At 31.8% G+C, this 17,098-nt stretch overlaps 2 protein-coding genes across 2 annotated transcripts; both read right to left on the reverse strand.

Annotated features, from left to right (window-relative positions):
- Window positions 1-5,878: 5,878 nt before the first annotated feature.
- Window positions 5,879-7,703, reverse strand: LOC109010133 (putative anthocyanidin reductase). The gene is made up of 5 exons (XM_018990851.2): window positions 7,379-7,703; window positions 7,125-7,294; window positions 6,799-7,014; window positions 6,177-6,556; window positions 5,879-6,073 (listed from the first exon to the last, which is right to left on the reverse strand). Exons 1-5 carry the CDS (start codon window positions 7,497-7,499, stop codon window positions 5,917-5,919), a joined length of 1,044 nt encoding a protein of 347 aa, XP_018846396.1. The 5' UTR covers window positions 7,500-7,703; the 3' UTR covers window positions 5,879-5,916.
- Window positions 7,704-11,632: 3,929 nt separating this feature from the next.
- LOC109010134 (protein SEH1) lies at window positions 11,633-16,764 on the reverse strand. Its single transcript, XM_018990853.2, has 8 exons — window positions 16,461-16,764; window positions 15,498-15,609; window positions 15,155-15,255; window positions 14,401-14,478; window positions 13,630-13,785; window positions 13,012-13,124; window positions 12,522-12,648; window positions 11,633-11,904 (listed from the first exon to the last, which is right to left on the reverse strand). The coding sequence occupies exons 1-8, from the start codon at window positions 16,620-16,622 to the stop codon at window positions 11,773-11,775; spliced, it is 981 nt and encodes a 326-aa protein (XP_018846398.1). The 5' UTR covers window positions 16,623-16,764; the 3' UTR covers window positions 11,633-11,772.
- Window positions 16,765-17,098: the final 334 nt, after the last annotated feature.

The following is a 17,098-nucleotide window of genomic DNA, read 5'->3' on the forward strand; positions in this document are numbered from 1 at the left end:
CCGTAATCAATGATACGAGAATATAGTAATATTAGTTACAGTTTTAAGATATATAAATATTGTATAATTTTTAAAAAAAAAATAGATTTTATTATTAAAAATTACTTTTTACACGTGGATCATAAATTTATCCAAATTTTTTTTATAAAAAATACATAAAATTTGTATATATTAAGACTACAAATATCATTTTTAATAAAGTTAGAAGTGTTTGTATCTAAACTCTAATTTTAAATAGTTGAAAGCGGAACTCGTGTCAACTCTTGTTTTACACCAAACAATTGGATGTTGACACATAAGGCTCCAATTAATTGCCCAAATAAACCAACCTGCACTGGAGTATTATAACCTTACTTTTAACCCTGGATCCTCTTCAGTCTCTACACTCATTTATAAGCGATGAGCTCCAACAACCTCTCTCTAGAGTTGAACCTTTCTCTTTTTAAAGTGAATCTGTGAAAATTTCTCTTCTCATTTTATTTTATTATTATATTTTTTTTAAATTTTTATATAAAATATAAAATATAACGAATTTTTCTTAGATAATATTTTATAATTTAATAATAATAAATATACCATATGTTATATAATCAAATGAGTGTAGTATGAATTTATTACATTATTCTTTAAATAAAGTGGGCCCCCACAAACTTTTGTGCCTCACGATCACATGATCTCCATGATTTTGTAAAAAGTTAAAATTGACTTTCATTGAAGTACAATAGTTTCTTTAAATAGACTCATTATATATATTCGAGAACTTAAATTTATGAGAAAACTAATTAAATACTAATCCAAACTTGACTGATCCAATAACGACTCTTACAATGTAAACTTAACAATCTAATTTTATGATCTTGCATCACAGAACAGACACAGTAGAATATATATATATATATATATATATATATAGCTAGACAAGTCTTATATGCACCAAAGTAGAATTATTCTAAATTAATAGTATTGTTTGAATGTGTTTACACCACACACTATATATAATATAATTTGATTTATAATATTTAAATATTTAAAATTAATTTTTTAAATTGAATTATATCACATAAATTGTGTGTGGCGTAAAACTTTTTAAATAGAATTATTAACTTTAGCTAGAGCTCCAAGTCGTCTTCCACAGGCCAAGTCGTACATCCTCACCGGACCACTCTCGAGGGCTCCAAACCACACCGATCAAGGCCCGAGTTGTCCCAACGGGCAGAAAATGACTATTTCTCTCATTCCGGCCTGTTATGCAATTTTTTGGCATTAACATTACGCATGTAACACCCTCTTCCTGTAGGCTGGAGATGTCACGTGTTTTTATAAAAATATCCAAGCAAGAGATCTCATATTTAATAAAATAGAATTTACATTTATTTCATAAAAATAATTATTTAATTAAAACGTGTCTTCAAAAAAAAATAAACAAAAAAAAAAAATTGAATAAAATTTATGTCATAAAAATAATTTATTTTATGAAGTGTGGAATTTAATCAATTGCTTCATCTAATCTTGTCCCGTCTGCTCATCTCCTTATCATGCTCACCCGAGGTGGTTTAAAAATATAAAAAACTAAAATGAGTCGATGATTCAGTAAGAAACTCATCACAACGTAAACAACTTAACATACGATTTTTCATAAAATTATTTTATATTGAGAACTTAAAATCATGATAATTCATGCTGATGCTTATGTTATGCATATGATTGATTTATCTAAATTAATTGATTTATTTGACTTATCTGGTTGGATAACACACTTAACTCTGTGTGTAAGGTTGTGCACTAACTTCCCCTGTTGCAGCAAAGGAAGCCGATTGTGCAGTACTCTGGCATACTACGGCGGACCATGCTTGAGTTTGTGACTTGCACGCCCACTCTGAAATCGCATTGGTACCATGCATCTGAATGATCATCTGGTTATACTGATTTGATATTATATTACACTTGAAATTAAGATAGCTTACGTGTCTTACGCAACTTGAGATGTATGAAATGTATAATACATACTAACTATAATATGCGGAATAAAACATGATAAATGTCGTGTTTGCAAATATCATAACATGCGTGGTACGTAAACACTGGCTTCGAAAGAAACTGGCTTTAATGATAATATATATATATATATATATAAAACTAACTAACATATACTAATATTAATTTATGATTAAGTTACTTACCTCGTAGTGCTAAATCTAATATTTCTAGATCGAAATTGAATACCTATAAATTATGCGACTTATGTAAATTTCTAATTAAATATATATTTAGAAATTTAGGTCTGAAATACTAAGTGATCTGTTTTTCCTAATTATTGGGTACGTTTGGGTAGTGAGAAGTGTTGAGAATGTTTGTGAATAGTAGTAAAAAAGTAATGAAAAAGTAATAATAAAATATTGAATAGTAGTAAAAAATAATGAATAGTAGAAAAATAAGTAAAAAGTAATAATAAAATAAAGAATAGTAGTGAGAGTACCTCAAGTACTCTTACTTGCCAAACACACCCTAGTCTTTACATTTTAAATTCTAAAAGAGTTAAATCTTTCGTGGACATCATGAATATTAATTAAGCCCAACTAAAATAAAAGGTGGTTGACTTAACTAACCCAAATTAAAACAAGGCCCATGCTAGTCAGCCCATCCCAAAAGAATTAGGGTCATTTTTGGTGAAAAATATTAAAAAGTTACAGGAGGGTTATACGGCCAGCTTTTTAGTAGCAATTTTGATTTGCTACACAACCTCCACCACACTCCACACTCCACACTTTTTTAAATTTTTTAAATTTTTAATATTTTTTTTAAATTTTTTTTTGAATTTATTCTTTTTAAATTATTTTAAATTTTTTATTCATTATTTATATAATAAATATTTAATAAAAGAAAAAAATAATAAAAATTAAAAATAATGTAGAGTGTGGAGATTGTATGAATAGTAAGAGGTTGAGTAGATTTTTTGTTTTGTAAATACTGAAAGGTAGCCATGAGTATAACTTACAGTGGCTAAAGACTTAAGAGCAACTTTATATTTTGAAAATGGGTAATGACAGGTACCTTATTATTATTACCCATGATCCATCAACTATCTAAATGCATTTCATTTATTTATTTATTTATTATTTTTTAAGTATTTTTTTAACATTTTTAATTACTACAAAAATTAAAATAATATATAATTTTATTAATACTCACTTCTTTAATTATTAAATAAAATTAAAAATTAAAAAAAAATAATAGATGGATAGTAGTAGTTATTATTTGAAAAAATAACGATGTGATTCAACTTTTAGATGGCAGGTTCTGTAAATACCAAAACAAACTACCCAGGATTATAACTGACGGCTCCTTTTTATTTTGCAAAGAAATGGAGGTCTGGAGGAACGAAGAAACCGAGAAGAGAAAGCTGTGAGAGGTAACTGTGAGAGAGGTCTCATATCTAGCGGCTGCAGAAGAAAAGAACGGTAGGAAGAAAGAGAATCTTACCCCGAGAGAGGAGATTAATCTCGCGACGGTGGATCTTGTGGTAGAAAGTGATCGGAAGCACAATCTGTGGCTGCCGAGAGGTGACCCGACGTTCCCTGTGGTGGTCGACGGTGGAGTGGCTTGGTTGAGATTTTGTGAGTATCGATTTGAAGAAGAAAGTGTTCGGTATTTCAAGAATCTGATTGTTGTGAATTGTACAAGCTAGGGAGGAAGGTGAATATATAGACGGGATTGGGTCTTAGACGTGTTTGGTTGGAATTGTATTGTGATTGCCGTAGAGTAAAGATTGGCCTTGATCACCGATAACAGAGGAAAAATGAAGGAGTTTGATCGCGTGTGGGAGTTTGATGTTTAGTCTGTACGAGGAATGGGAGTTTGAGAGTAAGGTACTAAATTTTAATGCAACTCGATTAAAGGATTCAAACCTTAGAAAAAATCTAATTTGATAATTTAACTTCATTTATTCCTTAAATAATATTAATACTATTTGAAAAATAAAATAAAAAAATATTTATTAGTGAATAATAACTTGACTAAAATTAAATAAATAGACTCAAAACTATTTATATCCTAATTTGAGGATTCATATGTTACAATGCACAACCACAAATTTCATACAAAAGATTCATTGATCTCCTGATTTTTTTGTTCAATTAAAGAAAATAAAAAATTGTATATTTTATTTTTTATTTTTTTCTATGATTGAATACAATGATGAAGAAGTTAATATATGTTTAATTCTATCATATTTTTGTATAATTTTTTTTTTAAACAGTTAGACAACTTAAAATAAATACAATTTTAAATCGGTAAGAATATCGGTCTAAAATTGACATAAATATTCTATTAGCCAACATGATACTTACAATATGTGACATTGAATCAATGAAATTTCAATTCATATAGGTCATTTACTCAGCACAGTTGTGCAAGTTGAGACCGATAAATACTACGATTCATTCAGGAGACAATGAGACATAAAGTCTGACAACTTTTGGTGAAAGAAAATAAATGTATTGCGAAGACACGGATAATTTAGGTTTTACAATATGATATTATCAACATGTGGAGAGGGAGGTGTAGTCCATGATCCCTCCATATATAATATGTTACATTTTTTTTAAGTGTCACTCCGTTCTTGTATATAATTTGAGTGATGCTTCTGAGCTTTATATACTTTTGATGTAATCAATTATATGAGAATATAGTAATGTTAGATACAGTTTTAAGATATATAAATATTATATATATATATTTTTTTAAAGTAGAGTCTATTATTAAAAAGTTATTTTCTATGTAGATCTTAAATTTATTTTTTATTTTTATAAAAAAGGCATGAAGCTTATACAAGATTACAAATATCATTTTTAATAAAGTTGAAGTGTTTGTATCTAAACTCTAATTTTAAATAGAAAAACTTTGAAAGCGGAACTCGTGTCAACTCTTGGTTTACACCAAACAATTGGATGTTGACACATAAGGCTCCAGTTAATTGCCCAAATAAACCAACCTGCACTGGAGTATTATAACCTTACTTTTAACCCTGGATCCTCTTCAGTCTCTACACACATTTATAACCTCTCTAGAGTTGAACCTCTCTCTTTTTAAGTCTCGGATTGTGAAAATTTCTTATCTTATTTTATTTTATTATTATAATTTTTTTAAAATTTTATATAAAATATAAAATATAACGATTTTTTATTAGATAATATTTTATAATTTAATAATAATAAATATACCATATGTTATATAATTAAAAGAAAAATCTAATTAGAAGCGATTTTACATATTAATACGTATATTAATTCATTATGATTGGTCAGAAAGTACATTTTATTAAAAATAGTACTAATTTAAATTTAGAATATGAAGGCAACAACATTAATACGGAGATTGGTATACAAACTTATTTGTATATAATAAAACTCATAATCAAATGAGAGTGTAGTGTATAAATTTATTACATTATTCTTTAAATAAAGTGGGCCCCCACAAACTTTTGTGCCTCACGATCACATGATCTCCATGATTTTGTAAAAAGTTAAAATTGACTTTCATTGAAGTACAATAGTTTCTTTAAATAGACTCATTATATATATTCGAGAACTTAAATTTATGAGAAAACTAATTAAATACTAATCCAAACTTGACTGATCCAATAACGACTCTTACAATGTAAACTTAACAATCTAATTTTATGATCTTGCATCACATAACAGACACAGTAGAATATATATATATATATATATATATATATATAGCTAGACAAGTCTTATATGCACCAAAGTAGAATTATTCTAAACTAATAGCATTATTTGAAAATTTTTACACCACGCATTATATATATAATATAATTTGATTTATAATATTTAAATTTTAAAAATTAATTTTTTAAATTAAATTATATTACATAAATTGTGTGTGGTGTAAAACTTTTTAAATAGAATTATTAACTTTAGCTAGAGCTCCAAGTCGTCTTCCACAGGCCACACTGTCAGCCAATATCTTTTTCTCGTCGTATGTATACTCGAAACCCATTTTTTTCAGCTTTGTAGAATCGCATCCGACTCCTTTAATTGGTCCTTCCAGTAATCTAAAATGAAATATATATTATCATAGTTAGAGGAGGGAAAAAAAATTGAAAAAAAGGGAATTAAAGGAAGTTTAACAATGGAATTTTAAATAAAAACTCTTACTCTTTTGGAATCTGGTATTCCGGAAACTTTTCCTGAAAGTAAACTGCAATTTCTCTGATGGTTGGATTGCGAGCAGCACAGAGGAATCTACCTTTCATGGATGGATTTTCCATGCAGAAGATGTGTGCTCGACAAACATCTTCAACGTGTACAAGAAAGATTGCACCCCAAACTTTTTGCAGTAACTTCAACACATTTAAGGGGAACAAGTTTCCTGTGAGTTGTGATAGAAGTACTTCCACACTTGTAGGCACATATGGAAGAAGAGTTTCTCCTGCTACTAGGCCACAAGGAAGTGTTACAACTTCAAGCTTGCCGTTCTCGTATTCATTATATTTCAGAGCCTCTTTCTCTGCTAATATCTTTGACATAGTGTATCCCTACAATACATATATATATACCCAAAAAAGGAAAAAAAAAAAAAAAAAAAGTCCTTAAGTAAGGTTCCGATTTTTACACTGGAATTAATATCTTCATAGATCAGTCAATAACGCTAGGAGAAGGGATCGATCTTTATCCGATCATAACAGTACTCAATTGGGTTTCTTAGAAAACTGTACGAATTAATGTGCAAGTATATATCATAGAACTTGTAGCTAAAGAAGGCAGTACTTATATATACCGGGGTAATATCACTGGCGTGAAGGGCTGGGATATGATCAAGAGGTGTCCAACACGATTCATCCATGCAAGATTTAAAAGAAACTCCATCTTCCGTCAATGGTGATGAAGCCATGAAAGAGGCAGTGTAGATGAGTCGCTTGACGGTTTGTGACCGAATACATGAATCGGCGATGCTCCTGACAGAGGCAACAGCAGCTTCGGGTATATCCTTGTACTATATATGTATTTAAGGTAATCAAACTACTGTTAGTTAGTTACCAAAATCCTCTAAAAAAATTTGTGAGAGAGAAGTTATAATCAGAGGTCTTTTGGAAATGGACAAACCTGGGAGCTTTGGGCGTTATGTAGCATCGGGGTGGCCACGTGAAAGACACATTCGCAGCCTTTAATAGCAGGTTCAAACTCAGAGGGATTGTAAATATCGGCTTGAAATAGCACTAATCTGCTGTCTGCGTTAGGGAAGGACTTTAGGAGATCTACTTTCGATATGTCACCTGCATATATGCAATACTTTTAAGCTAAATTAAAGTGCTGTACCATATATAAGAGAGATCAGATGGAGATCATCAGACACAGACCCAAGTTCCTCAGCGTTGCATGGACAGTATAACCTTTCTCCAGAAGCATTTTAACAAGCCAGGAACCAACATATCCAGAACCTCCAGTGACGCAGACTCTACTCATGTAACTGTTCTCCATTTTGATTCCCAGTACTCCTTTTCTCAATTTTCAGATCAGCAACCTAACGGAACCGGGGGCGTGTTTCAACAGAGAAAAGCATAGCGTTTCTTAAGCTAATAGATCACCCCTTCGAAGCAGACAGTACTGGATCGTAAGAGAGGAAGAGGGAGAGAGGATTATGTTCGGGTGGAGATTATGTTGTGCGGGTTTACCGTATTTAACTTTTCCGTATGTGCGGATATTTGCTACTCAATCACTCCAAACATCACACGTTATACAGCTTATTTTTATTTTTATTTTTAAAATTAGTTTTATTATTTTTAAACTAATTAAATATTTTTACTCATTATCTATACACCACATATTTAATAAAAAAAAAAAATTATATATAATATATGACACTGTATAAAAATAATGAGTATAATTTTTCTTCCGTTTTGTGACGTAGCAATCAAGCTTACGTCACATCCTCCAATGCTGCTAATTACGTTTTGATAGTACTTGTTTACTATCACTAAATTTTTTATAAAAGCAATTAAATAAGTTGATATAGTTTCATATAATACGTTATATTTACTTTATAATAAAAATAATTTTATAATTTAATGTATTACATTAAGTCACATCAGTTTGTGAGTTTAATTTTGTGAAATCTCTTTGTGACTAAAGAATTTTTTTTTTAATATTATTTTTTTTTTGATTTTTGTAAAAGTCATATTGATTTTTGTGTTTGGATAATAATTAAGTAATGATTAGATAAAAAAAATTAAAAATTTGAAATTGAAAAATATTTTATGTTTAAGTGATGTTTAAAAATAAAATTATGAGAAGTTTTAAAACTTCTAAAAACTTTGAATCTCATCTGTGTCCAAAGTCTAAACGTCTCCTTAATTATTTTTTTTAAAGGGAAAATGTTATCATTCATTCATCAGAAAAACTTACATCCATGACTGGATACATTCTGAGATATCCTCATATAAAACATAACATCATAAAATAAAATAATGCATTTGGAGCTCCACAAGTACATTATTTCCTTTTGTGACTGATCTGGTTCTTCACTATTATTGATACTCTCTACTGACAAACGTCCAAGAGACATCATTCTTTATCTAAATAAAGACTCAATCTCATAGTTCATAAAAAAAGAGGACTCAACCTCTACAAACAAACGTTTGAGAGATTAACTTTTTTTTTTAATCGACAACAAGGAAACCAAAAAGGAAAACAATAAGATGGATGCGAAAAAGGACGGATTACAGTTTGGACAAACTCTGATAGTTTCATAATCTATGATGGCTCGTGAAGGCAGTACACTTATCTCTTTTCAACCACAAAAGTCAAATCTAAAAAGTATGGTGGTGGCGAGTCCAGTGATCTGACGCGTATGTCGAGAAGAGTTGTCTGAAGGAATGGCGTGTGAAGACCGCACGGTGATTCTCATAAAACCACCATTTTCTTCCGAATGATTTTTAACTTGTAAATCTTCTTATACCGCGCGTGTCTCTTGAGAGTTGTCGAAAAATTGTAGCACTATTTTTTTCGGTTTTGAATAAAGTAAAATAAAATTAAGTAAAATAAAATTTGATAGACAAAGTGGGTGAATAAGGGAAGGAGCGAGGGAGTGGGAGGAGAAGTAGGAAGCTGAAGCCTCCTCTCCCTCCAGCGAAAATCAAATTGAGAGCCCTTGATATTAAGAGAGAGAGAGAGAGGGGAAGGGGGCTACGTCTCGTTAATACTATTGCATGACATCTACATTCGGACTTTGGAGTCATAAAATATTATTGCATCTTTATAATTTTTTTAAATTTTTAAATAAAATATAAAAAATAATATAACTTTTCTAAATTTTAAAATAGGAATTATATTAAAAAATTATATTTTAATAATATTTTAATTTTATAATTTTTTTTTCAAAATTTAATAAAATATTTTAATTCAAATTATTTAATTACTATTCACAAAACGGATGAGCGGATTTTTAGAAGGAAAAAAAAAGTAATTAAATTGTGACATGTAAATTGTGCTACTGAACAGAGATTTGATCCGTAGCATTACTCTTTTCAATAATTGTCAGTTTTATTTTTTCAATATTGTCTGTTCCAACTTCCAACTAATCGCCATTCAAATGAAAGGAAAAACTTTTTTGTCCATAAAGTTTGACCGCTCTAATTGAATGTTGGTCAAAAATTTTTTTATTTAATAATTAAAAAAGTGATTTAAGTGTTTTTTAAGAAAAAAAAAATTAAAAAATATGAAAAAAAAAGATGATAAATGCTGAGCGGCATAGTAGCCCAACCCAAATTAAAAAGCCCACAATCGTACCTCTCCATTATTTATGGTGGTTGCCAAGGACATTACACTCAACTGACCATGTCAACTGCCACATTATTTTTTCAATGTCGGTTCCAACTTCCTACCAATCTCCATTCAAATTAAAAGCCCACAATCGTACCACCCCATTATTTCTGGTGGTTGCCAAGGACATTACACTCACGTGTCCCATTCCATATGCCACACCTAATCACGCTATCGAGCTTAAATCAACAAGCTATCACCTTTATAAGAAAGTCATAGCTTGTCCCAACCAGCCGCCTTAGGACTTGACATAATTTTACATCTTTGGCCTTGTAACGTCACTCACATCTTTCTAAAGGGAAATACTATACAACTTCTCATCCTCTATATATTATATTTTTTTAAAATTTTAAAATTTTTAAAATTTATTTTTTTTTAAACTAATTCAATTTTTCTATTCATTATTCATATATTAAATATTTGATAAAAGAAAAAAATAATAAAAAATAAAAAAAGTGAGGTATATGAAGGTTGTATGAATAGTAAAAGATTGTATAGATTTTTTGTTTTCGAAAAAACCAACCCTTACGTTCAATTAAATTGAGTTGAGTTAAAATGAATTTTTTTATGAATAGTAATAAATTAAAATGATTAAATAAGTTTAGTAAGATCTACTTAAAATGAGTTTAAAATATGTTTAGGTGTTAAGATGAATGTAAATATATTTATGAAAAGTTATAAAAAAAAAATGAATCCCACCACTATTTTTAAAATTGTTCACCTTATAAGAAAAATTGAAATAGTCTATTCTTTTGTCACCAAATACAGCAAAAAAAAAAAAGAAAAAGAAAAAAAAACACTTTGCATTTGCGTGCCCTGCATCCATTCGCGCCAACAAAAATAATGGTCAAAGACTCAAAACGTGGACGTGGAGCAGGCATTAGTTTTTTTTTTTTTTTTTTCCTAGTATTTACAATTCCGTTTTCTTTTCAAGTCTTTTTTTTTTCATACTACTTTTTCTTTAATTTTTTTTATCCGTTTCCTTTCATTTGTGTTTTTTTCACAAGAATCACTAGCAGACGAAATCAGCAATCTTTGCAAAGTTAGGGATGGTTAGGGATGGATTACGTCGGTCTATAGTATAAAACAAGTTAAATGCTTTTACATATGTAAACTCAGCTCAAAGTGCGTTTAGATGGTAGATGAGGTCTCAAAGTGAACTGAGCCAAGCTGCTTCTAACATTCAAACGAGTCGACTCAAAAATATAAATCTTACACAAATCAAAATACTCAACTTTACTATTCATTATCTTCACACACCACACACTATACTTATTTTTATTTTATTATTCTTAAACTAATTAAATTATTATATTCACTATCCATACACCATACATTTAGTAAGAAAAATAAAATAAAAATAAGTGTAGTATTAGAAATATGAATAGAATTTTCTAAAAAGAATAATAAAAAACCACCACCATAGATGATTACGATTAGTTCGATTTAATCCATTCTAACCTTAATTGTTTTTCCCAGCACCCTTAATCCCATTAGGCTCCCTTTAATCCCATTGGGCTCGATTGAGAGATAAAATATTTTTAGATGAGTTGAATAAAATATTATTTTTTAATATCATTATTGTTTTGAGATTTGAAAATATTAAATTATTTATTATATTTTATGTAAAAATTTAAAAAAATTATAATGATGAAATAAAATAAGATGAATTGAGATCACTTCTCAATCCAAACGGGCCTTAGTGGATACCTAACTGTCCACAGTCTGTTCGTACTTTCGGTCCTGGAGCCTTTTGTCTCCAACTACTACTAGTTCTCAGGAGAAAATACAAGTTCAAAACAAAGGAAGGAAACCATGGATTTATAATTCTGATTTCTTAACTGTTTCTTGTTAGCAGGACTGATTTCTTGATAATAAATACAGGAAATAACGACTACAACATGAAGGAAGTCAAAGATAACACACTGGGGGGCTAAGAAGTGGGTTCGAATGCAGCCTGTTCCATCCAAGCGCCATTCAAATTAGACTGCCACAATCGTACCACCCCATCACTTGCGGTAGTTGCCAAGGTCATTCCACTCATGTCCCATTCCATCTGCCACACCTAATCACGCAATTGAACAGAGATCAAGAAGCTATCACCTCTTCTCTATAGACAAAATATGGCCCAACCAACCGTCCTAGGACTTGTATAATTTTTACATCTTTTGCTTTATTTTTCACCCCTTTTTGGGAAGGCTCGGTAATTAAAATCATTGTAATCATCTTTTTCATAGGTACGAAGCTGTGCCAAATTATGTGAACCGGGACAAGGATATGATGCTGTTCAGTCCAACACCACCATGAGCCCCTAGTATTGCATATGGTCATGGAATTAAATAAAAAAGAAGTAAAAATACAATTTGCACCATCCAAATATCAAGCAGTTCGCACTTTATACTTTATAACCCAAATTATCAAAACATATTGAACTCTCCAACAACCAAAAACATACATATATCACCCTCTTCAAATTATGGTCATTATAAGATGGATGAAAAATAGGTGATGTAGTTCATTTTAATGGCTAAAATTGGACAAATGTTATCGTTTTTTTTTATAGTGGGAGGGTAAGTGTATCAGTTTCAGTGGTTTGTGGTGCAAATTGTAAAACGCCCAATGGTTGGATGGTGCAGCAAAATGTCTTTTTCCCTAAAAAGGTCAAAGTGATGCTATTATTACCTCGCCTTTATGACTGGAGAGCAGAGCAACTTTTTCCACTGAGAGCCTTCCATCTAGGTCAGGGTCCAATCCAAGATGCCATATTGAAATTCCCTTGTGAGTTGCAACGGCTATTACTTCATATGGTCTGGAAAGGAATTATGCCATAACATCGTCAAACAGATTTTTCTTTTTATAAGAAAGACACTTTTATTAAAAAAAAAAGAAAAAAAAGAAAAAAGAAAGAAAGATATAATACAACAGAATTCAAATATAATACAACAGATATCACCAAACAAAACAAAGTAAACACCAGTACCAACAAAACACTAGCAGCATCGGATATTAAGAAAATCTAGACCAATTTGTTTGAAATTTCCCTTGTTCTCACATTCAGTAATCTCAAATAAATTTGGTAACAGTCACAATCAATATATCTGCAGGGCAGGCTATATCAGTAAGTTCAGCCTGCTAAGAACAATATGCAGTTCCATCACAAATTAGAATATACCTGCCAATGTTTGGTGCCCATGCAACAGCATAAACCTGATCACCTTTGTCCCCAGGCAACGCCAACTCAGCAACTGGAAGCCATCTTTGGTGGGCCGGGTCAAATTCCCATACCTGTGGGAATCTAAGTTGTGATTCACAATCAAAGTAATGTCGACAATTCATCCACTTTATACACACTGATATTCCACAGAATTTCAACTAATAAAGGCCTATTTGATTTTGTGATGTATCTCTTGAAAACTGAAACCGAAGTGCACTTTAGTCTTCTTGAACCTAATGTCACATAAATGCTTTCGCTTTTTCTTTGATGGGGTGGGAGTCAAGTTACAGTGTTATACCAAAATCATACTAGAAGCAAAAGAAAAACCTACTCCTGTTGCTGTGTTGATGGGATGATAAAATCATTGCATTGTCACAACTACTAAAATATAAGGTTAAAAATATCCCTAGTGACTCAGTGAGTAAGGCTTCAACTATAATTTAAGTCTGACATGTACAATCCAAGACAATCAAGTAAGATGTTTCAAGCATAATGTTATGAGTTGAAAAAGCTGTGCCTGTGAATTAATCATACACAAAGCACATGAAATGAATAAGCGGAAAGTACAAAGTATACCTTGGAGGAATTAAGTTGTGATGTATCCGAATTGAAACCCAAAACGAAACTTGATTCCTGGCTTTCCCCTCCTTGTGGATTCCAAGAAATAGATGCAGATAAGCACAAAGCCTTGCTGAATGTAAAGACTGACTCAATCACATTCTGAAATTCAGCCTGGAGAAAAGGGCACGACGGTGACAATAAAAGGATGGTCTTCAAAAAGTTATCAAATGTCAAAATATAACCCAAGTAGAACAAAGTACTTTTCTAAGCCCAACCTAAGACCTTCAAACAATGGCTTCTAACCACCAGGAGTGAATCTTTACCAGAGTGTTAGCCTGGCATCTGAGTCAACATAGGGGCAAAAATTGAGCCAAATCCACAACACAATGAGATTATTGATCTTCATTTTCTTCTTTGTCACCCAGAAAAACTAGATTATAAATAAGAAAACCTTAAAAGTAACAAACTTTGCATCCATTGTTATATTAGTTGCTAGAGATTTCTCATATAAATTTCATCTCCTCTTGCATCAAAAGGGGAGAAACAAGTGGGGGAAAAGAAAGAAAATAAAGAAGAGGCAGTTTGAAATTTAAAAGTCACATACAACAACCTAGAGAAAGCAAGGATTTGATGACTGGAAAACAAGAAAAGAAATTTTTTAGAATATGACACATGAAAGAAGACCTTGGTTTTTCAGAATGCACAAAACTTCAAATTGTCAGCAATTTTTTAACATCGTGAACTGTGAATAATAAAAATAGTAGTTGAACTGAATAAGATGATCACCTGAAGTTGCCAATTCTTCAGCTCCAAGCAATCCAGGAGCTCATAGACTTTCACATGGCCATCTGAATATGCAGCAACCTATATTGTACATTCAAACAATGTAAATAATCATCGAAATCAGATATGATTCTACAAAGTAATGGGAGACAGTCGACATGAGACAACAAAAATAAATATCCCACTTAGTCACAACGGTTGCTGGATTTTTTTTTTTTTGGGATAGATAATAAGAAATTTTATTCCAAGTAAATAGGCATAGCCAAATAACAGTTGCTGATTTTTAATATGACATTGATATTCAACAGCCATAGTATTTCATGCTCACATAGCACTGATAGTTCCTACATGTTAAATAGGAATTGACTCCATATATATATATATATATATATTTTTTTTTGGCAGGGCCCTTCAGACCCACCCATGCAGAGTAAACCCCGGTCCCTTGCACCGCACCTTCGGAAGTTTCTCTACACGGAATTGGTTAAATCGCTGGCTTTTGACCAGGGGGTGTGGCCCCTAGAGATTGTTTCCACCCAAGGGGATTTGAACCTTGGACCCAAGGGGAGCATACCCCCAAGCCCAAAGCCTTTAGCACTTGAGCCAACCCCTAGGGATTAACTCCATATATATCAAAATCCAATGAAATTAATCAAATGACAACTATGCAACCATCATCAGCCATTTGGATCAAGCTTTAACATTATGGACAATTAATTTAGGAATAAAGAAAGGCTGCAACAGTGTTGATGCTCACCATTTTCAGACTTCTCAGAGAGATTCCAAATTGGATATCCAACACTTTAGCTGAATTGCTTTTAAAGCTTTTGCACAGCTTCCATTGAAGAGGTTGCGCATCTAAAAGGTAAAGGCAGGCAAAAAAAATTATCAGATGAGTTCTAGATTTTACTCTGATAGATGGAAACAAAGAACCAAAAGTTAAGGCAGAAGCAAATCCCAAAAATAAATTGATTTTTTTTAATTTGGTCAAGCATAATAACTACAGCCTTTATTGCACTTTCTAGTTATATATTCAACATTTAGTCCTGGCATGACAACCACCACAGTAGGTCAAAAAAGAAAATGAAATCTAAGAACACCTTCTTTAACCTCCTCGCACAATGACACAGTTCCATCAGTGCAAATGCATGCTACTGCATCGCCATATTCTGGAGGAACCCAAACAACCTTGACAATGCTGTCCTCGTGTACCTGCAAAAGGTTCAGTGAGATAAGTCATGGATATCAAGAGTTACCAAAGAAACTTAATTTCAGCAAGCCAAGTTCTCAGATGGCAAACTAGTGAAGCTACGTACACGCACCATAGATAGGAATGCACGCTTGCAAAAGACAAGCAAAGCATCTGGTAAATCCAGTGGGTGGTTTTAGCAATATGAACTGTATTATCATCCAAATTGCACTTACATGGCTTATTCTAAGCATAGTAGAACTTAATTCCTCTTCTGGGGTGTATATCTAACAATTGCCCCACTTCTTTTTGATCGGTAAAATACACTTATTAATATCTTAACTTTAACTCGGACGAAAATGACAACAAAATGCTTTTTTTTTTCTTTTTTTTTTTTGGTAAGTAGAAAAAATAAGTAGAAAAAAAAATGACAACAAAGTGCTCTTACATCCAAGTATCAATTACCCAAGACTGACCCGCATTACACTCAAGCATAGTCTACTCAACGTGAGTAAGATTAAATACGCATCAACTTATGCGGAACTTTGCTTTCTGGATGTGTGATTAATGTAATCAAGAACAAATGCAACTACTCAGCCAACAAAAGCAAAAAGTGCAAGCTTTTAATGTATAGAAAAATTAAAATTTATATTTCAAACGGCTCCAACAATCTCAATTCCGGTACTAAGGGTCCAATCCCATGCAACAAAAACAGCCTACGCCCTCCTTTCTAAAAAAGAAAAGAACATACTTCCTGTAATAAGTAATTAGCCGACTACGAAAATAATTTTCAACGGATCAAAACCAGGTTAACGTGGAAAATAAAAAAAAAAGGAACAAATTAGAGACAAATGAGAGTGAGCAGATTACGAACCCTAGATTTGGAAGTGCAGGTAAAGGAAGAAGAAGAAGCTGGGTCCTGCGAGTCGAATACAGCTAGGGTTCCATCGCCGGAACCAGTGGCCAATCTCTGGCCGCAGTAGTTCCATGCCGAGCAGACCGTCCCTTTCTCAAGGGTCACCAAAGATTTCGCCATGTCCGCACTCTCTACAAACTCGGGAGCCTTTCTCGGAGATCAATGGGACATGGGAGGCGCTCTAAAGGCACTCCCATGGCCCATGGGTTACGGCTATGGATAAAACGGGTGCGATTCACGCAATGAACAGTTTATTTCTACCACAATAAGAGTTACAAACGGCTTGTCGCATAAGAGCGCTCCGTTCCATCTAACCAAAGAAAAATGATGCCCGACCAAAACCATATTTGAAATTATCGATATTTTTATAAAATAATTTATAAATAATATTAATTTATAAAAATACTTTTATTTTCAAATAAAATTACATAAAATATTTTAGAAAAAATTGTGCGTATCATTACTCTTAACACAATATATAATCCCAAAATATGAAAGTTTTTTTTTCCAAAGTTATATTTATATTTTATCACATGATCTCTTATGATATCTATAAAACCACCTGTTGTAGTGGCGTGGCATTGCGTGATAGGGCA

Source organism: Juglans regia, chromosome 9 (genome assembly GCF_001411555.2).
Source record: "Juglans regia cultivar Chandler chromosome 9, Walnut 2.0, whole genome shotgun sequence".
Taxonomy (NCBI): domain Eukaryota; kingdom Viridiplantae; phylum Streptophyta; class Magnoliopsida; order Fagales; family Juglandaceae; genus Juglans; species Juglans regia.